The sequence below is a fragment of the Meles meles genome, chromosome 18, assembly GCF_922984935.1.
Source record: "Meles meles chromosome 18, mMelMel3.1 paternal haplotype, whole genome shotgun sequence".
Taxonomy (NCBI): Eukaryota; Metazoa; Chordata; class Mammalia; order Carnivora; family Mustelidae; genus Meles; species Meles meles.
In genome coordinates, this window is record NC_060083.1 from 39,162,750 (window position 1) to 39,186,769 (window position 24,020).

The 24,020-nt window shown below is 54.3% G+C and overlaps 1 protein-coding gene across 1 annotated transcript; it reads left to right on the forward strand.

The window, feature by feature from the left end:
* Positions 1–11,655: 11,655 nt before the first annotated feature.
* On the forward strand, positions 11,656–18,856 carry TAC4 (tachykinin precursor 4). Its single transcript, XM_045985979.1, has 5 exons — positions 11,656–11,799; positions 14,391–14,475; positions 16,160–16,192; positions 17,185–17,256; positions 18,480–18,856. Exons 1-5 carry the CDS (start codon positions 11,683–11,685, stop codon positions 18,521–18,523), a joined length of 351 nt encoding a protein of 116 aa, XP_045841935.1. The 5' UTR covers positions 11,656–11,682; the 3' UTR covers positions 18,524–18,856.
* Positions 18,857–24,020: the final 5,164 nt, after the last annotated feature.

Here is a 24,020-nt window from a genome sequence, read left to right on the forward strand (position 1 = left end):
GGAAGGTACATAGAACAAAGTGAAAGGCAGAAACTGGTCCCAACTTGGACCAGTGACTTCATTTCTTTGGGTCTCATCTTCATGTGTAAAGCAGGGATGCTCACCAGGCCCTCCTGGCTTCCAGGTGCAAAGGCCAGGTGCTACCCTGCGGGGGACGTTAGAGCGGCTCTGGGAGCTCCAGGCCCCCACCCCTGACCCTGCCCAGAGTCAGCTGCTCTGTTTTCCTCCATGTCTAAAGTCCCAGCGGAGTGTTGGGCAGGGTGTGGGTGTTGTGAAGGGTGAGGTTGGCGGCAGGGGCAGTTTGGGTGGGACCCCCCCCACCCGCAAGGAGCCCCCAGCAAGTATGGGACCCGCGATGCACTGCTGCCATCTGGCGGCTCCCAAGAGTAATGCCGATTACTCGACTGAGAGGGGAGGTGGAGGAAAGATGGAGAAAGTGGGTCTAAAAGAAAAGGAGGAAGACAGAGAAAGGCCTGAGGGAGGGAGGGAGCGGAGGAGGACAGAAGGAGAGAGAGTGAGGTGGAGGGACAGAAGGAGCCGGGGGCCCCACAGCAACTGCAGCCTCTGAGAGGCTCCCAGAAGCCATAGGGATCCACCCCCCCACCCCGCCAACCCCAGCACATAGGTCTGAGCCATGAGTCCTGAAGGCCAGGAGGCGAAGATCCAGCAGGTCACCCCAGGTGTCACTCCGTGGGGAGCCCTAGCCTTCAGGCCCAACCTCATGAGCCAAGGACACATGGCCCCCAGGTACCTGGGAGGGGGTGGAAGGGTCCCCGTGAGCCCTGGCTGACTTGGCCCCTGGAAAAGGTGGGCCATAGCGCCACTAGGGACATGCGTGAAGGCAAACACACTTCCCCACACGTCACCCACCTGCGAGAGCCCAACACAGGGCCCCACGGACACCTGTGACATGTGTTATGCAGATGGCTGGGGCCAGGTGGAATGTTTGGGGGGCCCCCACCGCACCCTCTTTCCTGCTTCCTCTCATGGGCGGCAGGCGGAGGGCGATCTGGTTCACCGCTTATGCTCCGGGCAGTGCTGATGAGCTCAGGCTGGCCCATTGCCCTCCATGGGCAGGGCCAGGCCTGAGTCATGGGGGTTAGATGACTATGGAGGCTAAATGGGTCCCATCCTGCAGCCCCTGGCAGATGCTAGACACCCCATCCTTCCCCAGCGGCGGGCTGCCCTTCCAAAGGCCCTTACAGCCAAATGGGCCACAGGGGAGGGTCCTGTGGTGGAGGCGACCACCGGGCCCCTTTCCTGACTGGAGGACAACAGGGCCGATCCCCACCGCTCTGCTCAGGCAGGCCAGCTCCCCCGAGCACTCATCTAGGAGCATTCCCTCCCCTCTGAGGCATCCCCCGCTCAGGCCAACGCCCTCCCAGAATGCCAAGTGCGCCTCCACTCACATGCAAGGTTTCGGACACATCTTGGAAATAAATGAAATGTTGGGGGAAGAAATGGTTGTATGGACGATTATGTTACTTCTCCCTGGGCCTTGGTCTGCTCCACTGTAAAATGGGGAGGGAGATCCACATTCTCCAAGGGCCCTTCCCAAATGACCTTTGTCCTTGGCTGATGGTATGTGTTCTTGGGCCCGCAGCTGATGAAAATGAAAAGAAAGGCCTTCGCTCTGTCCCCTGACAGACTTACAGGCCTCAGGATTACCTGCAGCCCAGGATCCCCACGGCCTGATCCCCGAGGACAGCTGAGGAACCTATGTCAGATCCAGACACCCAGTAACAATCCTACCTTACAGGATGTGTTTTTGTCCTGCGAAGCGTGTGTTTGTTTGTTTTAACATTTTATTTATTTGACAGACAGAGACACACAGTGAGAGACGGAACACAGGCAAGGGGGGTGGGAAAGGGAGAAACAGGCTTCCTGCCGAGCAGGGAGCCCAATGTGGGGCTTGCGATCCCAGGACCCTGGGATCATGACCTGAGCCGAAAGGCAGATGCTTAATAACTAAGCCATCCGGGTGCCCAGCGAAGTCTTTTCTAGTACATGTAGGTCATTTGATTTCCATTGAAAATGAATTCTTAATGAGTTTAGTGCCGCCCCATTTTTTTGAATTCTCCCAAAGCTACAGCTTCCCTAGGACCCCCTCTTCCAAAGGTCCCAGCTCATTTCACCGTTGTCCCAGAATGTTGCCCCAGCAGTGCGTGTGGCCTTCCATGGCTGGCTGGATTTCGATGTGTTTGGCCTGCCGCCCCAACAAGACCACTGGCTTCCTTGGCCAAAACTGGAAACCTTCACTCAGGCAACCCCTATCCCAGTTCCCAACCCCCCACCCAGTACCCCACAGGTCTGATATAGACCTGGACACATAGGTCCCTCACTAGATGCACTTGGTGACCCTGGAAAGGCCAGCCCCCTCCCCACTGTGGGCATCACTATCGCCATCTGTGCAAAGAAGGGACTGGAAAAGACGACCCCAGAGGGCCCTGTGAACCCTGAAACTCACCAAGAGAGGTTTCAGAACTCACCAACAGAGGTTTCAGAACTCACCAACAAAGGCATTGGTGGTTTTTTTTTTTTCTATAGAATTTTTTTTTTTTATTTGACAGAGAGAGAGGTCACAAGTAGGCAGAGAGGCAGGCAGAGATAGAGGGAGAAACAGGCTCCCCACTGAGCAGAGAGCCCGATGCGGGGCTCGATCCCAGGACCCTGAGGTCATGACCCGAGCCGAAGGCAGAGGCTTAAACCACTGAGCCACCCAGGTGCCCCAAGGCATTGGTTTTTGTTGCACAACTGAATGAGAACAAGGCAAAGAGTAAGCTCTAGGGCTCCCTCCAGCCCAGCCCACCCCGCCTCCAGCCCCCAGCCCCAAGCTGGCACCGGCTCTCTACCATTGCTCCCTTGGCATTACCCACTTCCTCCTGGCCACCCCCTGGCTCCACTGATCCCCCACTCTCCGCCCTCCCCCCCCCCCCACCCTGCCCCCGGCAGCCTCCTGCTTCAAGCCCTGACAGTGCCTGGGCCCTCCCCCCTCCATTCCTCTGATCTCCAGCCCTGGCAGCCCCTCTCCCCACCTTGGCACTGCATCTTTCAGCCCGCTCTCTGCCAAGCCTGGGCAGCGCCCACTCTCCATGCCTGGGCACCGGGATTTGGCTTTTGCCTCCTCAAGCCTTCAAGCCTCAACACTGTCCTCGCCCACCCGTCCCCTGGGCGCCAGAGACTCGCTGACTCCTGCCGAAGTCAGCCTGGTCAGCCCCCTGCCTCAGGGCCAGTCTACGCCTCCAGCAGCATGGCTGGCAGGGTTGCCGTCACCCCTCACCCCCCGGGGTCCTCCAGGAGTCTCTCCCGGAGTCTTACCTGCATCTACTCTCTGGTGAGAGATGAGGATGGCTTCCCTGTAGCATCTGCAGCAACATCAAACACAGTGAGGGCTCCATCCCGTGTCCCAGAGACAATGAGGGACCCCGGGGTGACCACTGGCTGATAGTGGAGTTTCAGAACCCTCATGTCAGGGCTATTAGCAGGAACACTGAGGCAGAGCCTCTGCCTCCAGGCCAGCAACGCGGGTGGGCACCCTCTGACCCCAGTGCAACCCGGGGTCTGCCTGTAGCCCTCCGTCACTGCAGGGCTCACTGCCACATTTCATACTATTGGCCCTTCCCCTCTACTTTTCTTTCTTTTTTTTTTTAAGATTTTATTTAGGGGTGCCTGGGTGGCTCAGTTGGTTAAGCAACTGCTTAACCAGGGAAGCCTGCTTCTCCCTCTCCCTCTGCCTGCTTCTCCCCCTGCTTATCCTCTCTCTGTCAAATAAGTAAATAAATTCTTTTTTTAAAAAAAGAGTTTATTTATCTATTTATTTATTTGAGAGAGAGCGCGCACACATCAATGGGTTGAGGACCAGAGGGAGAGGGACAAGCAGATTGCGCTGAGCGTGGAGACCGACACAGGGCTGGATCTCAGGACCGTGAAATCATGACCTGAGCCAAAACCAAGAGCTGGCTGCTTTAACTGACTGAGCCACCCAAGTGCCCCCATCCTTCCCTTCTTTCCTAAAACCCTTCTCCCCCTGCCCCTGGCTTTTCCCATTACTTTTCTGGCTTTTCAAAATGTATTAATTATATCAGGCACGTAGAAATGTGCAGGTAATAGCACAACAAACCTGAATGTCCACGACCCAGCTTACTAAATGAGTCATTACAGAGAAAACTGAAACCACCTGTGTCCCCTCGCCAACCCCCCCCTCCCCCTCCCAGAGGGAAGCTCTCCCCTGCATGTACCAATTATTCCATGAGTATTTTATATGATTATGTATTGTGTGTGTGTGTCTGTGTATACACATTACATGTATATGGGTCCATTTATAATATAGATTGATATTTTTCATGTTTTTAAATTCCGCACAGATGGAATCATACCGCAGAGACCCTCCTGCGGCTTGCTTTTTTCAGCTTAACACTTGATGAGTTTTATCTGATTCATTCCAATTCATTCATTTTCACCTCTGTGTAGTGTTCCATGCCACAACTGGCTTATCCATTCTCCTGCTACTGGACAGTTCGAGTATTTCCTATCTCGTTTCAAATTGTGAAGGTAAAAAACAAAAACAAAAAAAATTGTGAAAGCAATGCATGCACAGCTCTCGTAAAATAGTCAGGTAATGTTAGGATATCGAATAGGTTATGGAAACTCGCTTTTACCTGCTGCCCATCCCGGATGGACCACCGCCCGCCACCTGCGTGGATTCTGCAGTACTTTTTCCAGGCATTAAACATACACATTTTTTCATATCCATAGTATCTTTCATAAGCATTTCTCATCTGTATGTCTGTACCTCTCCTCTCTCCCGGGCACCCATCTTTCTACTTTCCCCTTCGCAGTCTCTCTTGCCACCTCACCCGTACCCCATCCACCACCTGCCCCTTAAATAGTGAGGCTGCTCAGATGTCCAGCTTCAGCCTTTTTATTCCCGATTTCCTTGTGTTACCCTACTCTCCCTGGCTCTACTCGCCTGTACACTGACCTCCTGAAAGTTCTCTGACCTTGTCTCCTGAGCTCCGAGCCCCTCCTGGTCTACCCCATGGACAGAAACACTTTAAACTGTCAGATTGTCCAAACTGATACTCACCAGCTCCTCCCGCCCTTCCAGAACCTATTCTCCTTCCTCTTCATCATCCCAGTGCCTCCCCTCGCCTCCCCTCTCTGTCCCTCCGGAGCTCAGACCTGGGGACACCCTCCCTTCACACGCCACCCCCCCACATCCCAGCCCCTGCCTCCTGAGACTATCACCATCACCTCCTAACAGGCCTCCCGGTCTCTAGCTTCTCCCCACTTCAGCTCCTCCTTCTCATCCCCTCATTTGAGGGGAGAAGTCTTTGGGAACCCCATGAAGGGAAAAAAACCCCAAATCCCACATAAATCCTTTGCTCTGAAGCTTAGAGTGACTCCCCAGTGTCTGCGGGGTAATATTTGCACTCCCCCGCCTGGCCTCCTCTCTTTCCTCCCCAATTCCCTAGCAGCCCGCTCAGGATCCCCCTGAACTCAGCATACTTCTGAGAGCTCGGTCAGCTCAGAGGTGCGGGACAGCGGTCAGGGAGAGCGGGACCCAGATTCAGTCCTGAGCCTCTCGCCAAGCCCCAGCCAGCCACATTACCCACCCCGTGGGTGCTGTCTCCAGATGGCTGGCTCCAGAGTCCTCCTGGACTAGAGAAGCAAACTGTTCCGCAGACAGTGGGGTCTGGAGGCTCCACTGGGTAGACAAAGGACAGCGCATTATAATTATATTTTCAATTAGCTGTTCACTTTTCTCCCACACTCGCTAACCGAGATCCAGGAAGAAAAGGCCGATTTACAACATGAGCTTCTCCTCTCCCACTAATGGGGTCAGACTTCTGGGTGCCTTTAGGCACATAAAGGGTTCTGGAAGAAGCAGGCACTCGGAGAGAAACTTCTCTCTACTCGCCCTCCACAGCTGAGGCAGGCGCAGGACCTGAAGCCCCAATCCCCAGCAAGAGGGGCCTTCACATGCCTCCCTCAGCTCTCAGGCTTCTGAACCCTATCTTTTTTTTTTTAAGATTTTATTTATTCATTTGACAGGCAGAGATCACAAGTAGGCAGAGAGGCAGGCAGAGAGAGATGGAGAAGCAGGCTCCCCGCCGAGCAGAGAGCCCGATGCGGGACTCGATCCCAGGACCCTGGGATCATGACCTGAGCTGAAGGCAGAGGCTTTAACCCACTGAGCCACCCAGGCACCCTGAACCCTATCTTTAAGATCAGGCACACTGACCTTGGTCTAAGCGGCCTGGCCACAGGGAACAGACTGCTAGTCCAACAAGAGAAGCCCAGTCCCTGTCCTTACGAGATTCTCAACCTGATGGCAAAATATCAGGGAATGCGTGAAATCACTTTGCTTAATCTGGGCTGTCCCATAAAACATGGATGAGTGTTATTGCTTAATTATATTATTAATGGCAATAATAATTGCCACCATTTATTAAGGTTTACAATGTGCCAGGAGCTGCATGAAGTTGTTTTATGCATTATCTCATTTAAACATCTCAGCAGGGGCACCTGCGTGGCTCAGTTGTTAAGCTTCTGTCCTCCACTCAGGTCATGATCCCAGGGTCCTGGGATTGAGTCCTGCATCTGGCTCCCTGCTCAGCAGGGAGCCTACTTCTCCCTCTCCTGCTCCCTCTGCTTGTGTTCCCTCTCTCACTTTGTCTCTCTCTGTCAAATAAATAAATAAAATCTTAAAAAAATATCTCAGCACCTTTCAAAGTGAATATATTATGATCCCCACCTTGGGGGTAAAGGAAATGAAGCCCAGAAAGATTAAAGCCTGATGCCTGACATCACACAAAGGGTAAAATTCTGGGGTCAGAATTTGAACCCAGGATCTCATTCTTTTTTTTTTTTTTTTTTTAAGATTTTATTTATTTGAGAGACAGAGGGAGAGAGGGAGCGCTGCACTAGCGGGGTAAGGAGAGCACCGTGAGGAGCAGAGGGAGACTCAAACTCCCCACTGAGCAGGGACCCCAGGATCATGACCTTGAGCAGGAGGAAGATGCTTAACTGGCTGAGCCTCCCTGAGACCCCGCCCCCCGCCCCCCCAGAGTCTCATTCTTAGCTGCTGTGCTATGCTTTGCTTCTACTCTTGACTCGATTCTTTCTTGGGGACAAATACCTCCCACCATGTATTTCTCTTTCCTTGCTGAGCCTAACTGGAAAAAAAAAAAAAAAAAGAAAGAAAGAAAAGAAAAGAAAAAAGATGTGAGTGGGTGCCAGTTCCTACAGAGAGAGGGGCCCCAGGGCCAGGATGTGCCTTCCATGGTGGGGGAAGTGTCTGACCATAAGCGTGAGGTCAGGGCATGTTCTGAATCATTCTCCAGACTCTGAGAATTTCTTTCTGAAACTGAGCAATAACTTCAGGCCCTTTCAGAAATATTCCGGGCCTAACTGAAGGTCTAAATGTCAAAAACAGGGCAGGCTGGGGCCCAAATGTCCTCGGTGACTCTGGACAGAGGTATCTGGCCCCCACAACCTCTGGGGACTGAGGCAACTGTTCTGTCGGCTTCCTATGCGCTTTGGGTGCAGAGAACCACGTTCCCAAGCGTCTGAAGGGTGACTGCTCCATCCGTGGGAGTCAAGCGGGCCCAGGAATCTTGGTTTCTCCCCAAATGCCCCTTCCATGGCACTTTCCACGCTGGGTTAAAATTGCTATAAATGTTTGTGTGGTTCTTTCCTCTCTGCTCTGGGGCAACACCCGCGTTGCGAGGTGCTTAGTAAGTCCAGGATCCCTGACCCAATGCACCAGCGTAGCCTCAACGACTGCGGGAGTCCTTCTTCAGGGGTGACGCCGATCACGCTCTCCGGGCTACTCCGCTCCACTGCCCTCCCCTAGAAGGACCAGGCTGCCGGCCTGAGGAGCCTCGCCCACTCCGTCACCTCCTGTCTCTCGAGCCAAACAAAGGCCAGGCCGTGGGGACCAGGACCCAGCGGTTGTCCTGCCTGGACCCGCCAACTCCTAGTCGTAGGAGGCGAGACCAGACTTCAGGAGAAGCTTCCACATGGGGGCGCTGAAGGGGCGCGGGAAAGACAGCTGCAGGGCCCCCCCCCCGCGGCATCATGGGGGGGATGGGGGTCGGTGAAACAGATCGTCCGCCCCACGCCCGCCACCTCCCCACAAGCATCCCCACCGGGCGGCCGCGACCCCTCCCCAAAGCCCTCTCCCCTTGGCCTCGCCTCCCAGACCCTCTTCTTGGGCGATTGGGCCCCGCCACCCCCCCGCCCGCCGGCGTCCGCGGGCTCTGCGCAGGTGAGAGAGCGCGCGGCAGCAGCGCACCGGGTTCGAATCCCCGCCCTGCCCCTCCGCCCCTGGGCCGCCTGAGCCACGGCGCCCGGCGCCCGGGAGCCCGCCGCCCGGCGCGCCCATCCTCCCTCCTGCTGCGGACGGAGTGGGCGCTCGGGAAACGTCAGCTTCCTGCCCGCCGCCCGCCCTCCTCTCGTGTTTCCCTCCTTGCTGTTCGCCCTCAGCTTTAAAAAACTCCCTCCCTCCTGCGCCCTTGCTCTTCTCGGCTCCGCGGTCTTCGCCAAACCGCAGCCTTTAGCAATCCTGCGCGCCCACCCGGCGCCCCAGCAGCCTCGCCGCGGCCGCGACCCGCCTCGCGGGCCACACGGCCGCCCGCACCCGCCCCCTGTCCCTCGCGTCCCGCTCGCACCCGCCTCCATGCAGCCCTCCGGGGTCGCGCCCGGCCCGGCGCCGTCGGCCTCGTCCGGGCTCTGGCTACCGCGCCCCAGCCCTCCCGCCGAGGCCGCAAGCACGGGGCCGTGCCCGGGTGGCCGAGGGCACCGGGCGGGGCGGCCGGGGCAGCGAGCGCCAGCCGGGAGACCGCAGCCCGAAGGCAGCGCTGCAAATAGCCGCGGTTTCCAGCCGGTGCCCTGCCTTCCTCCCGGCCTTCCGGACCTCTGGGATTTTCTCTCCCATCTTCCCGCCGCCCTCTCCTCTGCCCCGTGGCTCCTGCCTCCTCCCTGCTGTGCACCAGCCACATCCTGTCCCACGACGGGCGGCTTCTGCGCGGGCGGGGCCGGGAGTCCACGCGGAGGTCCAGGGTTCCAGAGGTCGAATAATCACAGAAAACCAGTGAGGATTATTTGAGCGCCTACTATGTGCTGGTCACTGTGCTGAGCTCTTTAAAACTGGGGAATTCATGAAATCTTTACCACCATCCAATGAGCAGCAGTTCCAATTTTCAGATGGAGAAACTGAGGCCCAGTGATATTTCTTAAGTCCTAAGGTCACTCTGTTTGGACCTGCAAAACAGGAAGCCATCTCCCCCCCCCCCACACACACACACACATCCAGAGGTCCATGCTGTCACTCTGCCTCCAGACTTGGGCTGCTTGCCCTTAGAGGCTGAGGCCCTAGTGTGAGGCGGGAAGCAGCTGACTGAGGTCTGGGATGCTAGTCTGCCACCAGTTAGTACAGGCATCTAGAGCAAGCCCAACTCTCCTCAGTTTCCACATCTGTAAAATGAAGATGAAAAGCGAAACTGTTCCCTGGAAGGAAGAGCTTGTCAACATCACTGGAAAACCCAAAGTGGAATGCCCCGCTTTGGGAGGCCCAGTGACCGTCACCTGGAGTGTTGAGACAGACCCAGAAACCAGGGCTGGTGGGGCCAGAAGAGGGCTGAGCTGGGGGGAATCTGCATGTTAGCCCGTGCAGGTTTGGGATCAGGCTTGGGATCCACCAAAGAGATTGCTGGGCGGGGTGGGAGTGGAGGGGATGTGTGGGGGGTGTCCTCCCCCAAACCTCGGTGCTTGCCCCTATCCCTCTCTGCCTTCACTAGCCTGGACTCTGAGTGACTGCACATTTCTTAAGGACCCACTGTGCGCCAAGCACACATATCACAGCGCCACTCTCACATAGCTGGGGTGTAACCCAGCAGAACAGGTGGGGCTGTTCTCAGTCCAGCGGTCCCCTCTGGGAGAAATGGAGCAAAGCACCTTCCTCCAGGGGATCAAAGCCTCACACCAGGCTGTGAAGCTCAGTGAATAGAGCAAGGGCTGGGTTTCCCATCCACTCTCCCTCTCAGCTGCCACTCCCACCCCTCCCCTGCGCTCAGCTACAAGAGATGTAAGTGGGATACTGGGAAAACTGAGGAAGAGGAATCAATTCTTGCTGGAGTGAGGAAATAGGTGCAGAAAAACCTACTGTGGAGGTGACCATGAAGTGGGCCCTTTAAGGAGGGTGGAGTCGTACCAGATGGAAAAGGAGGTCTAGGCAGAGGCAACAAGCCAAGGTCAAGGCACGGGGCAGGGAGTCTGAGCCTGTCCTGGGAGCAGGCAGTGCAGCATGTCTGGGACCAAGGAATGGCTTTGGGGCCGATGGGGATGGGGGGTTTGTCCTTCTCTTGTTCCCGTCCCTCCCTATGCAGGCACACACCAAATTGAACAGAGCTTCCCTGCCAGCCAGGGGTCTCTCCTGGACTGGGAGATGTTGGAGAGCAGAGTTGGCATCTTATTCATCCTCTATGGCCCAGGGCCTCAAAGGGCAATAACAGTTACAGTAATAACAGTTAACGGTGTCAAATATTTACTGCCTGCCTCTGTGCTAAGTGTGGCACACGCGTGATCTCATTTCACCGCCAGCAACTTTGGAAATAAGTGCTATTGTTAATCTCATGTACAGATGAGGGCTCTAAGGTTTAGAGGAGCTAAGAAATGTGTCAAGGTGACACAGCTATGTAATGGCGGAGCTAGGATTGGAATTCAGGTCTCTGACCACAGGGCCCTTGTTCTACACTGACAGATGGGCCGATGGATGGATGGAAGGATGGATAGATGGAAGGTTGATTGAATGATGATGGATGGGAGACAGGGAGGACCTAAGCGGAGAAGGGCCTTGAATGCCATGCTTTGGAGCCCGAACATTATGCCAAGGGCCATGGGGAGACACCGGAAGGCTGTAAGCCAGGAGAGTCTTGCCAGGGTAGGGCTCTAGAAAGATCACTTTGACAGCAGTGGGAAAGAGTTTAGAGCGGATGACACTTGAGCAGAAGGCCATTTTTCTGGCAAATCCCAATTCTTCCCTCTGCGGAGCTTTCCTCCTTTAAGCACTATGTTATTTCTCTCAGGGCAAGATGTGCGTTTCTATGTACATGTGGAGGTCCCTAGATGGAGGGGAACCTTCGGGGGGGTGCCGTGATAGGGAGACAAGTGGTCAAACACTGAGTTCTGGAGGAGAGGCCTCTCTTACAGGGGAGCAGAGCAGCGGGAGGGGAGGAGCCACACACTCCCCTTCCCCATGTCCAGGATGACCAGGCCCCCTTGGGCTTCCCGCCAGGCCCCCACACAGTGCCCCATTGTGCACCTGCCACCAAGGGAACGCAGCCAAAAGGTGAGGCCAGTGTTGCATCAGAGTGCTAAGCCCTGGGATCCAGTGCTGGGCCAGCAGTGGAAGAGGTCTGGTCCCTCCTCTGGTATCATTGGTCTTTCCAGCCAGCAGGAGGGAGGGAGGGGAGTCATAGGAAGTGGCCCCAGGGGCCAGATAAGCTGAAGAAAGGAAAGCAGGGTAACTGGAAGGACAAACAGTAGGTGGAGCTTCGCCCACCCCCACCCCCCAAACACACACGAAAGGAGCCAGCGAGAGGCCCCAGGCGTGCTGGAGACAGCATCTTCAAGCTGCAAGGAGCTCCTGGAGGGTCCCAGGACAGAGGAGTACCCACAATGCTGCCCTGCCTCCCCCTGCTTCTCCTGATGGGGCTGTCTGCAGGCACTGTGACAGCTGACGAGGACCTGGCACTCGGAGCAGAAGCAGGGTCCTGGATAACCTTGACCCTGGAGGTACTGGGGGGTGAGGCACGTGCTGGTCTGAGGCGGAGGGGGTGGGAGATCCCTTCCACAGCTCCCCAGAGAGCAGGTTGTACGTTGTTAGCCATTTTGTCGGACTCCCCTCTGCAGGTAGGTTCAAGGCCATGGGCCCTGGCTGGGCAGACATCCAAAGGGGCACGCGTACATGGGAGCAACGGTGTGTGAGTGTGTATGTGTACGTGTGTGTTTGTGTTTTATTTCACGTATGTTACGTTCCTGGCACTGTCCTAAGTGCTTCATAAATATTGACCAGTTTCATCCTCCTATCAGCCTTGTGGGGAAGGTACCATTACTATCCCCATTGCACAGATAAGAAAACCGAGGCACAGAAAGGTCAGTTTGTCCAATGTTATGCAACTTTAAAAGCACATTTGTCCGAGATCAGATTTGGTTTGTCTGTGCATCAGAGGGCATATTCCAGAATTTCCTTTCAAGGGGGTCAACTTAGGGCAGGATCACTGTTAACATCTCCCACGTTTCTCTTATTTCATGATAAGTACTTGCTCCGATGGCCACTGTCTTCTACTAAACGGACCTGAATGTGGTCACTGGGGAGAAATCCAAAAATGAGGCACACAGCATCTGGTCAGGACCCTGGGGCCACTGGAAGAGCCATCGAAGGAGCAGTCATTGGTGGCGATTTTCCCTCCTGCTTTGTCTGATGTGGAAGCGTGTGGAGTGGAGAATACTGCAGGGTGCACGGACCCAGGTTCAAGTCCCAGCTTCTCCATGGACTCCGCGCGACCTTGGGGAGGTCACTGCTGCTTTCTGACCACCTGTGACATGGAAGAAGAGGGAAAATGATCCCCAAGGGTCTTTGCAGAGTCTGTGCCTAACAGCATGGGACCTGGCCCAGGCCCAGCAAAGCCAAGTGGTGTGACGGGGAGCTCTCTACACAGCCACAAGAGAAGCATCCGCTTCCCCAGGTGCTGCTGGGCCTTCCACCTGCGAGCACCTCCCCCTGCAGCTGGGTCTCATGGCTGTTCTGTTCCCTGAGACACACAGGGCTGGGAGTAGAGGAACCATTCACACAGGAGGAGTGAGGTGACAGAAGGAAGGAACAAGTCAGGATGAGCGGATCACTGCCTCAGCCCTGGGGGCTCCCCCACCTGCCGTCATCCCTGGAGCTAGGCATTTGGGTTAAATGCATTAAGGCAGGCTTCAGGTGGAGGAGGGGTCTTTCCTGAGTCAAAGGAAACCAGGGTCCAGGAAACCCCAGGGAGGGCGGGAGAGAGTTAAGACTTCATTTATAAGTAGCCATTCTCTCCAGCTTGCATTAGCAGGCTGCCTTTTACCCCAGCAAAGTGGTTTTCATGAGCTTTTCAGCAGTGGGTCCAAATCTCCGAAGAGACTTTTCTGGTTCCTAGCCAGGCTAGGTGACTCCAGCCTGAGACAGCTGTCCCAGCCCTTAACATCCTGCGCGGGAGACAGACTGGAAGTGACTGAATCGGCCCAGGGCTCAGAAAGGGCCCCTCTTCAGCTTTTAGTATCCTGCACACACTGTGTTCTAAGCTCTGTGCCAGGTGCTGGGCACAGAGAGACGCGAGGATGGTCTAATGACTGTCACCCACCGTCACCCTCTCCACTAGCAAGCATCACTCCCTCTCAACAGGGCTGAGAAGCCCTTTGAGGGCTCATGTTAAGGCCAGAAAGTGAGGCCACACTTTTTGGCCAATATCACAACGCCTGATGGAAAAACGAGAACTTCAGTTCGGCACCATTGGCCTAGACTTTTCGCCCCATCAGCTCAAGGACGACAATGTCTTTGTCCAGAGGAGTGGCCTCCACCCCAGGCCACATGCCATGTTCCATGTGGGAGGCCCAGGCTGTGGGGTAGGGTAGATCCGGGACCATGTGGGGAGTTTGGGAGGAAGAGAGGACAGCAGCAGTGAGAGCGGGGATGCTGGGGAAGCCCTCCTGCCTTGCCTATGGGGCGCCCACCGTGAGTTCCCCGGCTGCCGCTCCTGTCTATGTCGGAGACATTTTCTAAGATGGAGCAGAACCATGTTCCGGAGTCAGACTCTTTGTGTTCAAATTCTGCCTCCGCCGCTTCCTGCGTGACTTGGACAAGTCATTTACCTTCCGTGAGTCTCAGTGTCCCCATCGGTAGGTGGGGGATAATCAGTCACTTCATACAGCACGTGCAAAGAGGAAGTGAGATTGTGTCTGCAGTGTTTGAGACTTTGAGCCGGGTGACCTGGGTTCAAGTTCTGGCTCCATCTCTCACATCCTAGCTGGTGAGCTTGAGAGGACTAATGTCTCTCTGTCTTGGTGTCTTCATCTGTAAAATGGTGACCGTACAGGTTCTAGCTGGTGTGGCTTCAGCGAGGATTAAATGAGTTAATACAAGAAAGTGCTGGGCCCCAAGCCAGGAACGCAGGCAGTGGAACACTGGCTATAAATGATTGTGTCTAAGCTCCATGTTGGCTAAGGTAGACACCAGAGCCACCTGCTGGCACAGAGCCGGGGGCATGATACTGCTGTCACTCAGGCTGCCCACCCTGTCCCGTGTCCAGCCCCAGCCTCTGCCGCAGCTCTAACAATGACCTCTCCGCTCCCCCCAGGACGGTGGCATTCACCTCCAGCTCCAGCAGGTGAAGAGGGGCAAAGCCAGCCAGTTCTTTGGGCTGATGGGGAAGCGGGTGAAAGGTGAGTGACAAAGGTGGGTGCTGTCCGGCGAGGAGTGGTTCTGAGCGGGTTTGGTGACACCAAGCAGAGGCCCAGCTTCAAGCTCAGGCCTCTAGGGGCTGGTAGGGGTCACCCATGCCATAGGAATGATCGTCAAACCCGACACTTTGGAGAATTCATTATGCCGGGCTACAGGTGTTAAACCCAGGGCTGGCTCAGGCATGTGGGGGGTGCAGTCACCCTAAGAGTGAGGGAACGCCTCCCGGCCTGCTGGTGCCTTTGCCATCCGGCCGAGGGATGACTCCAGAGACAGCTGGTGAAGCTGGGAATCAGTGTCTAGATGTGAGCCAAGCCACTGGCCAAGCTTTCCAGTAGATTCTGTTTGTCTCAGAAAGAATTCTTAAAATGAACCCGTGTTCCTTGAAGATACTCTTAATGCAGAAGTCATGTCCCAGGGGATCTGGACAGAGGGTAGTTCCTCCTTTTTCACTGTCTATATTATCTCTCTCTCTATCTCTATCTCTATACACGCATTTAAGTGTTGTCAGTGAGGGTCTGAGGAAACTGGCACTTTTATACCCTGCCAAGGACACGTTGGCAATCTCCATCAAAGCTGGAAGTACACATACCTTTTACCAATAGTCTCACTTCAGAACATGGACAAAATAGAAATGCCATTGACGCATGAATCTTAAGGTATTTACATCAGAGTGTTTACTGCCACCTTGTTTGTAATAGCAAGAATTTGGAAATGACATAAAAACCATCAATGGAGGGCACCTGTGTGGCACAGTCACTGAGTGTCTGACTCAGTTTCGGCTCAGGTCGTGATCTCAGGGTCCGGAGGTGGAGGCCCACATCAGGATCCAAGGTCAGCGCAGGAGTGAGAGTCTCCCTCTCTCTCACCCCCCAACCCACAGCTTGCGCTTTCTCCCTCTCTCTCTAAAACAAATAAATACTTCTTTGAAAAAAGTTTTTTTTTCAAAACTGCTTACTTACACACTTGTATAAGCAAATACATAGGGAAATTTCTAGAAGAATAAATATGAAACTGTCAACAGTGGTTACGTCTAGGCTGGGAAGGGGAAGTGAGGGAGAGAGAGTGAAAGGGACTTTAACTTTTACTGTACAAACCTCTCATGGCTTGATGCTTTTTATAGTGGGCATGCACTCAAAGGCTGCTTTTGTAATTAAAAAAATAGGCACATAAAAACAGAGAAAGCTGACTTATGACCAAACACTTCTGACCTTTGTTTTCTTCTCCACAAAATGTGTTCTTGACTGGGCCATTTCAGAGTTCGCTTCCAAATCCAACACCCCATGAGGAACAGGGGATGGGGAGAGCAGAGAAAGATTTATTGAGCACCTAGAATGCTCACATATGACATCTCGTCATATGACAACAACGTCCCCTTTATCACCAGCAGGAAAACTAAGGTGCAGACCCGTTACAAACTTTTCCAAGGATGTCCAAGCAGTGCCAGGCACCAGAGACTCCAAAGTCTGTGCCCTTCCCAGGGTTCCACACTATCTCCCCCCATGAGCAGCCAAGCAGCCCAGTCATACGAGGACGATGGGAAGGAACTGGAATTCTGCCAACTACCCACCAAAGGCACTGAACCCCAAAGAACCATGAGCCCTTCCCACTTCACCAAGCCTCTGGGGAAGCAGTGCGGCCCTCATTCCTTCTTTCTCTTTCCCCCAGGAATACCTCCCATCCAGCCAGACAGAAGAACAGGTAAGTGTTGTCCAGATCTTCCCCCTCACCCTCAGCCTGCTCCCCGGGCAGGGCTGAGCTGGCTGGGCCGCTAACAAGTCAGCGAGGTGAGGGAGACCCTCTGGCCAGGGGCACCCCACGCTGGCCTTGGAGGGGACAGGGCCAGCACGGTTTGGCCACACGCTGGGCTTGCTGGCTATCTCCTCAGAGGGGGGGTCTGGGCATGTGGGGGGAGTAGCTGCAGGGATAAGGAGGAGACAGGATGAATCCAGTTCTGCCAAAGGTTCAAAATTACTTTGGGTCTAAAGCCTGGGATTGGAAAAAGCTAACCAATCCATTCTGCACCGTGCACCTAGAAGGATCTGGAAAGTGCAAATCTGAGCAGCTAGTACCCTGACCAAAATCCTTGGTGAAAAGGGGGAAAAAAATTGAAAGAAAACCAACCAACTCTTACCCACCACACCCTCAGTACTCTCTCAGGATCAAGTTCAGTGCTCTGACGACTCACCACATCCTCCTCTGGGGACGCTCTCTCACTGACTTGACTCTGGGCCCCACCTCTCCTCCCCTGACTGCCTGCCCTACCCGGATGGAGCTGGTCTCCGGGGCCTGGGCACCAGGCTGTCCTTGGCGTCCGGCTGTCCTTGGCGTCCTGCCCTGCCCTGACTTGCCAGGTCACGTGGGTGCTGTCCCCAGAGCAGACCCCCCCTCCCACCACGGACAGTGAAGGTGGGCCGCCTGTTCTGTACCCACAACATGAGCAGTTTCTGTCTATGAGTGTTGCCCATAGGTGTCTGCGGAGGGAAGGGCAAAGGGAGGGAGAATGCCAGAGAAAGGGGTGGGAATCGATGAATGACTCAGTGAATGAATGAACCAATCCACAGTTCTTCCCTCAACTCCCACAATGCTTGAGGAATGACTGCGTTCCAGCTCTGGTCCTGGTCCTGCTCTGCCCTTCTTGGGTCCCAGCACAGCCTTATTCTGCTGCCCTCTTTCTCCTCTATCTCTTCTAGCTCCACCACCAGAGCATCCGCAAGGACAAATGGTGCAGGGCCTTGTGGACAGGGCGCGACTATCTACAGAAGGTAAATGAGCTCTGGTGGATTTGCAGGGGCATCGGGGGAAAGTGACTGATGCCTCTCTGCCTGTCTCCATGGTGGGGGCAGACGGACAGACGGAACAAGTTCCCCACAAGCCACTGGGCAGATGTCCCATAGAAGAGAGCGGTTGAAGCACAGGGAGGTGGTCCCTTCAATGATCCAGGCTTGAGACAGCCAGAGTCCAGAAGCTGCACCCTCTCCACACCCAGCACCCAGGCACACACTGCCCCCGCCTCTCTCAGGACCAGCTGAAGCCACAAAAAATCATGTGTGTTTTTCAGGCCCAGGAACATCCCCCTTATTCCCACAATCAATGATTGTTAAAAGTCATGCCTTTAGCCTTGAGGTATTTCGTGTCCTCAGCAATCATAAGTGTGAATCACTCCAGGAGGGATCACACCCTAAGCAGTTACCAGCTTAACACCTTCTGCCAGGGGCCACAACCCCAAAGGGGCCCAAGGGTACACTCAAGAAATGAATGAGCAGGTATGAAGGTAGATAAGAGACACAGGCGGGAGTGGGGGTGGGGGGAAGATCAGAAGTTCAAGCCAGCCGGCACCCGCGGGCGGTCAGAGACACTGAGCTCCAGTCCGCCTTCAGTAAAGCCTGACCTCTTCCCCCAGAGCGCATCCTTCAGCAGAATGCCCTTCCAGCTTCCCTGGCCAACACCCGCTCCTTCCAGCATAGGCTCTTGGGAGTAAAGATGGCAAGTCCTCCCCTTCCCCCCCACAAAGAGTCTTTTCTAAATGTCTCAGCCATTCCATTCTAAGGGCCATGGAAGTCATCTCAGTAGCTAAATGGAAGTGAATGTCCCTGCACACAGAGTGTGGGCAGGAATCCCATTTTTCAGGGATGGAAAGCTTGCCCGGAGTCACACAGTGAGCCGAGGACAGCCAGAGCTAAAGCTGGGTCTCCCATGACCTAGTCCACAGCACCTTCCGCATCTCTCGGAAGGCCTGCGGGCTTGCAAATACTGGATCACCACTTCCCTCCTCTTAGAGAGAATAGCTAAGGGGTGGCTCATCCAAGCTCCAGACATGCTTCCGGCTGAGAACTGGAAGATGTGGCAGATGGACTTGTACTTTGATCGCCCCACATATCTACAGGCCGAGTTAGGGAAATGGAGAGCCCAGGGAGGAGTGACTACGGAGGCCCCCCCCAAGGGTGGAGGCGACAGACAAGAGTCCTGAAACCACTGTCATGTACAGAACCCTTCCCAGGCAGAGAGGACGAGGACCGCGGGTCAGAGTGAGCGCCCCCACTGCACCCTTCCTGGAGGACGAAACACCCATCTCCTTCCCTGGACAATACAGCTGGCAGCCGGCCAGGCCAACTCTCTTCTCGTGTGTCTCCTACGCCTGACACTGGTGTGTCCCACCTGGCCTCCCTGAACTCACTGCGGTTCCTTCTAGAACTCTCAGTTCTAAGCCATGGTGATGCACACATGCACCGTTGTTCCAGTTGTGAGCTGCAGTGACCCTGCTCTCCCCCTGCGCTCAGCTCCCAACTCACTGCTGAGCAGGGCCAAGTGCCACGCACTTCCATGTCTCCTGTGCCTGGAACACAGGAGGGGCTCAATAAATGGACAAACAGTGAAGTTTCTTCTCTGGTACAGAGCAGAGGGCAGGGATGGTCTGGATGCTACACCCTGCCGTGGACTGCAGAGCAGAAGGCCGGGGCAGGGGTGGTGGTGCTTTTCCAGAACTGCAAAGGGAAATAGTAAACAGCCCTGGTCCCCACCTTCAGGCGGGAAAACAGGCTTGGGATACAGGTAAGGGCATCCCCCACCGGAAAGCAGACACCCTCTCCCTACTCAGAGTCATCATTTCAATGACCCAAATCCCTGTCTTCTGACCTGGAGATTTGGGTCCTGGGTCCTTCATCAATTCTCATGCGTAAAGTGGCTCTTCAACTGCTTTGCTTCTGGGACACAGGCAGGCATGCTCTGAGCACTGGGAAGAGCTCCAGGGGCACCAAACACTTCCTGCTCTCAGGGAACCCCCCATCTGACGGGGACAGCACTGTCACTGCCCCCATGGTTCATGGGGCAGGATGCAGAGGACCCCGGGATGCTTGGAGAGAGGCACATGAGCTGGAATGAAATCGTGGAGGGCAGAGCTGGTCATCGGCACGGAGGGCTACGTCAAGGAATGAGCTGGGAGTGGGGTGGGTTCAGCAGTGGAGGACAATTCGTGAATTCACTAGGCTGCGTAACATTTAGCCTCTAGGTCCCTCTCCCCACAGAGAGGAAATGGGTTAGACGTTTTTTACAGGGATGTCTGATCCTTTGGGAGTGGGGTGGCCAGGCTGTTTTGGGAGGGCAAGGTGGCCCTGGAGGAGAGGGCCGGCCCTTCACCTGGGCACCAGGGAAGGTTTTAGCGACGTCAGAGACCACTGAGGAGTGGCCAGGTGTCAGCACAACCAGCAAGAGTCCTCTGTTTGCTTGTAATGAAAAAGCCTCTATATTAAGACTGGCAGTTTGCATGAGCCCTGACTCAAAACTCAGGCCTCCCTGGTCTTTTTCTCCCACCTTACCCATGCCCAGCGAGCAATCCAGGGGTAGGAGCAGTGCAAGCCCTCTCCAGGGCAGAATACCCCAGTGGACGCACTTATTCCGTCCACTCCCGACCCCCTCACTCCCGGGGCACCCCCAGTGCCTTCCCCACCTCACCCCACTCAGTGTTGTGGGACCAAGAGGTGTTTCAGTCATTACCAAACTTGAAGGATGCACGAAGACGGAAGATTTTCCTTTTGTGTTTGAAGACTGGGACATTTAAAAGAAACTGGAGTCACCAAATGTTTGATAAGTTTCCTCTCTGTGCTGGCACTTGGCTGGGAACTCAGACGGCACCAGGAGGATGGAAGAAGTCGGGGACACATTGGTCCTTGAAGACCTAATGCCCTTAACAGGGAGTTGAGATGTGCAAAGCCCACGCCTTGCTCTCCACCGATCTTTCTCCAACTCACCACGTCCCTCAAGCTTCTGGTTCCTGCACATGGCGTTCTGGGCAATTCTTACTCTGAGGTCAATGTCTCTGTAAAGTCCTCCCAAGCTGGGAACTACCCCTTCTCTCCCTCCTATGAGTTCCCCAAGCCCACTGAACATTCCTCCGTGACACTTAACACACGATGTTCCAATTCCGTTTCTCTCAAGTACACAGACCACATCCCATTCATCTTTATCTCTGTGCCACTGCCGGCGCTTGGCCGGTGAGAGGTCCTTGGAGAGTGTTTTGACTCACACTTCCTGTCCTCCGGGAGTCTCTGTCTCTAGAAAGCAAATAAATAATAGCAGCTACTGCTTCTGGAACGCCTATCCTGTAGTTCTCGAACTCTGCGTGTCCCAACGCTGAACTCTTCACCTACTGCTCCAAGGCCACTCCTCACCGTGGTGGGCACCCCCACAAATGGTGCCTCCCTGTACCCTGCTGCTCCAACTAGAAACCTGGGAATTACCCCCGCTCCCCACATGGAATATATAGGCCCTGGTTCTTGGTTTCTCCAAATCCATCTCCAATTCCTTCCCCTACCACCCTTAATACAAATCAGTCTGGCTTTGCCCGGGAGGCAGCCCCGGGAGACTTCCTTGCTTCCCATCTTACTGCCAGACCGGCCCATCCATTCTTCACTGGGAGCCTGAGCTTTTAAAATGAGAAATTGGGTCATGCCATCCCCTGCTGGCTACGGTTCAGCTTCTTGGGATAAACCTGACGGTCTCAAAACAAACAAACAAACAAACAACAACAACAAAAAAAAAACCTGACGGTCTCATGAAGGCCTCCAAGGCCCTGTGTTCTCAGGTCTTCCCCCTCCAGGGAGGCTTTCTCGAAGGCCCTCACACACACAAAGGACCCCTTATACTGGGGTCTGCACCTAGGTGTCCCCACTGTCTGAACACTGCCGCCATCCCTTCACTTCTCCTTGGACTAATTCCTCATTGTTCAGGCCCTCAAATACAGGCCCGTCCTCAGGCAGGGTCCCCTCTAGTTCTGCTCACACACCTTGTCCTTTTCCCTTCGTGGCACTGATCACAATTAGAAATCACATGTATTGTTATCTGTCTCCTCCAGAATGCAAGGTCCACATCTTTTTGTACAAATAAGCACTGGGTGTACAAATCGGGCATTCTGCAAGGCAGATTTCCTTCCACAATTATTGTCCTCCCCCTGCGATGAGGATAAGCCATGTGCTCGAAGTTATTCAGGAAATGGCAGAGTCAGTATCTGAGCCCAGGTACCTTCATGCCAACACCCAACCTCTCCCTGCTTTACTTGGTCTACACCATAATTACACAGTCAAGTCTCAGGCCGAATTAAGACTTCACAAGGAATTCCAAGGGGCGCCTGGGTGGCTCAGTCGGTTAAGCCTCTTGCCTTCCACTGAGGTTATGATCCCAGTGTCCTTGGATGGAGCCCTACATCAGGCTCCCTACTCAATGGGAAGCCCACTTCTCCCTCCGCCTGCCGCTCAGCCTACTTGTGCTATCTCTTTGTCAAGTAAATAAAATCGTAAAAAAAAAAAACAAAAAAAAAAAAAACAACTTCATGAGGAATTCCTTTTTAGTGGGGCTAAATGAGTTGGTAGGAAGGAAATTTTCGAGAACCTGCCTCCATTGTACCAGTCATCTGGGAGGCTCCTTCCAGAGATCATTTTAGGAAATGTTACTGTGTCTTCCTCTAGGAAAACTCCCACAGGGAGGAGGTTTTGAGAAGCTCTGATGTCAAGAGACATACTGATACTTTTTAACTGAGTGTCTTCCAAGTTTCTAGGACTACAGTATCCTTTTTGCCCATACTATTGTGTTCCATGCGACACACTTGGGGATGGGGGTGCTGTTGGAAGTGTTGGATTTCCCAGCAAAAACAGGAAAGGGGATAGATTAAGGCAGCTGCACTGAGACGAGGTATTGTGGAACGATGAAAGCTAGGTAGGCTGAGTCCGCTTATGGACAGACTTGAAAGCCAGGATCTGGGACCTTAAGGTAAGAAGCACTGCGGGGGGGCGGGGGGGGGGGGCTGCCGGGACGCCTTGGTGGCTCAATGCATTAAGCTTCTGCCTTCAGCTCGGGCACTGATCTCAGGGTCCTGGGATGGAGCCCCACATTGGGCTCTCTGCTCAGCGGGGAGCCTGCTTACCCACTCTCTCTCTGCCTATTTGTGATCTGTCAAATAAATAAAATCTTTAAAAAAAAAAAAAAGCACTGGGAAGCCGTGTGGATGAGCAGGGGTGACAAGCCAGGTCTATAGGGCAGTATATCCTTCACTTTTCCTGATCCACTTCTGTAAGGAGGTAGCTAAGATTCGCAGGCCAGGCAGGGACTTTAGAAGCAATCTGAGTGACAGCAAGACAAGCTGAATGGCCAAACAGGGATGGAAGGGGTTCCCAGGCTCCCATTGTATGGAGTAGGAAGAGCGCCACCTGGAGTTACACAGGGTGGTGGCCCTCGCCCGCCCATCTGGTTCCCAGTAACAGGCAATCAGCTGACGGAACCTCTGGGGCCAAACTGAATTCCAGCTCTTTCGTTTCAAAAGTTCTCCTCCTGCCTTTCCCATTGCTGTGTATGGATCCATCCCCAAACAATGAACGGCTTACAACAGTCTTTCTCACAATTGCGGGGTTGGCAGGACTCAGCTGCATTTCTTTAGCTAACTGTGGGGTCAGCAGGGGTCACCGCTGAGGCCGCACTGGGTGGGGAGAGGTCTGGGATTGGGGAGCTATCGGCTGCAGCTTCTTGGTCCTCTCCCTCGTGGTCTCTCTTACATAGCCCTCACTGTTCACAATGGCTCACTCTGCTTTGGAAACATTTCCGCTGATTTCCAACAGCCAAAGCGGAAGCTGCCAGAGTATCACGCCACATTCGATTAATCAAAACAAGTTAAAAGTCCAGCCCACTCAAGAAGGAAAAAAATCTTACTGGGAGGAGCAGAGACACATACCCAGAAATGGGAGAAATTGCTAGTTGCCCTGCTCTGGAGAGGACCTACTACACCAGGCTTGTGTGAGTGTTAGGACTGGAGTGTAGCTTTCTAATAACTCTGGGATACACACATGGTGAGCTGTTCCCAGAAACCAGCACCCGGTTAAGGAAAGAGTAGCTTCTTGGAATGAACCGGGACTTGTAGAGGATAAGGTGTTTACATCTCTTGGAGAGGATCTGGGAGGAGCCCCTGAGCTCATGTTGCGCAATAGGCACGTTATTTTCTCCACTTCTGGGCACAAATAAACAAACCCCCCAACCCCCAAATGGTCGCAGCAGGACCTGCATGGACAGGGATTGCACAAGACTGGAGAGACAACCAGCACCTGGGACATTTGTCACCACCGGGGAGTCCTGTTTCCTTCTCAGTGACATTCATTGGCATTTTGTTGGAAGATGCCACAAAGGAAGTGGGCAATTAAACTGCCCCCAGCAGCAGGAAAGAGTCTGGAAGAGGCGGTCAGAAAAAAGTTTGTAGCAGAAAGTTCTGGGGCAAAACCCGTGGGTCTAGTACTAGCATTCCAGGATCCCCGTAAAGAGCAGATAGTTTCTAGAATTCCTAGCACACGCCGTACATTTAGCAAAGGAGGTTTCACTTTAATAACGTGCAGAACCCTGGGCTGCATTTTGTATATATGCACACTTGTGAGGCCCTGGGAGGAAGTGGAGAGCCACAGTGAGTCAGGCCTGCTCCCCTGGTGGTCACTCAGCTTCACCCGAGCAGACCTGTTATTTCAGCCTGCACATACAAGCCCATTCAGGGCCTTGGGGT

Bases quoted from the DNA above. Each gene is read 5' to 3' on its own strand.
- TAC4 (XM_045985979.1), top strand. From the start codon at position 11,683: ATGCTGCCCTGCCTCCCCCTGCTTCTCCTGATGGGGCTGTCTGCAGGC. The intron at 14,476-16,159 runs GTGAGTGACAAA...TCTTTCCCCCAG, and splicing joins GATGGGGAAGCGGGTGAAAG to GAATACCTCCCATCCAGCCA. The intron at 17,257-18,479 runs GTAAATGAGCTC...TGTCATGTACAG, and splicing joins GGCGCGACTATCTACAGAAG to AACCCTTCCCAGGCAGAGAG.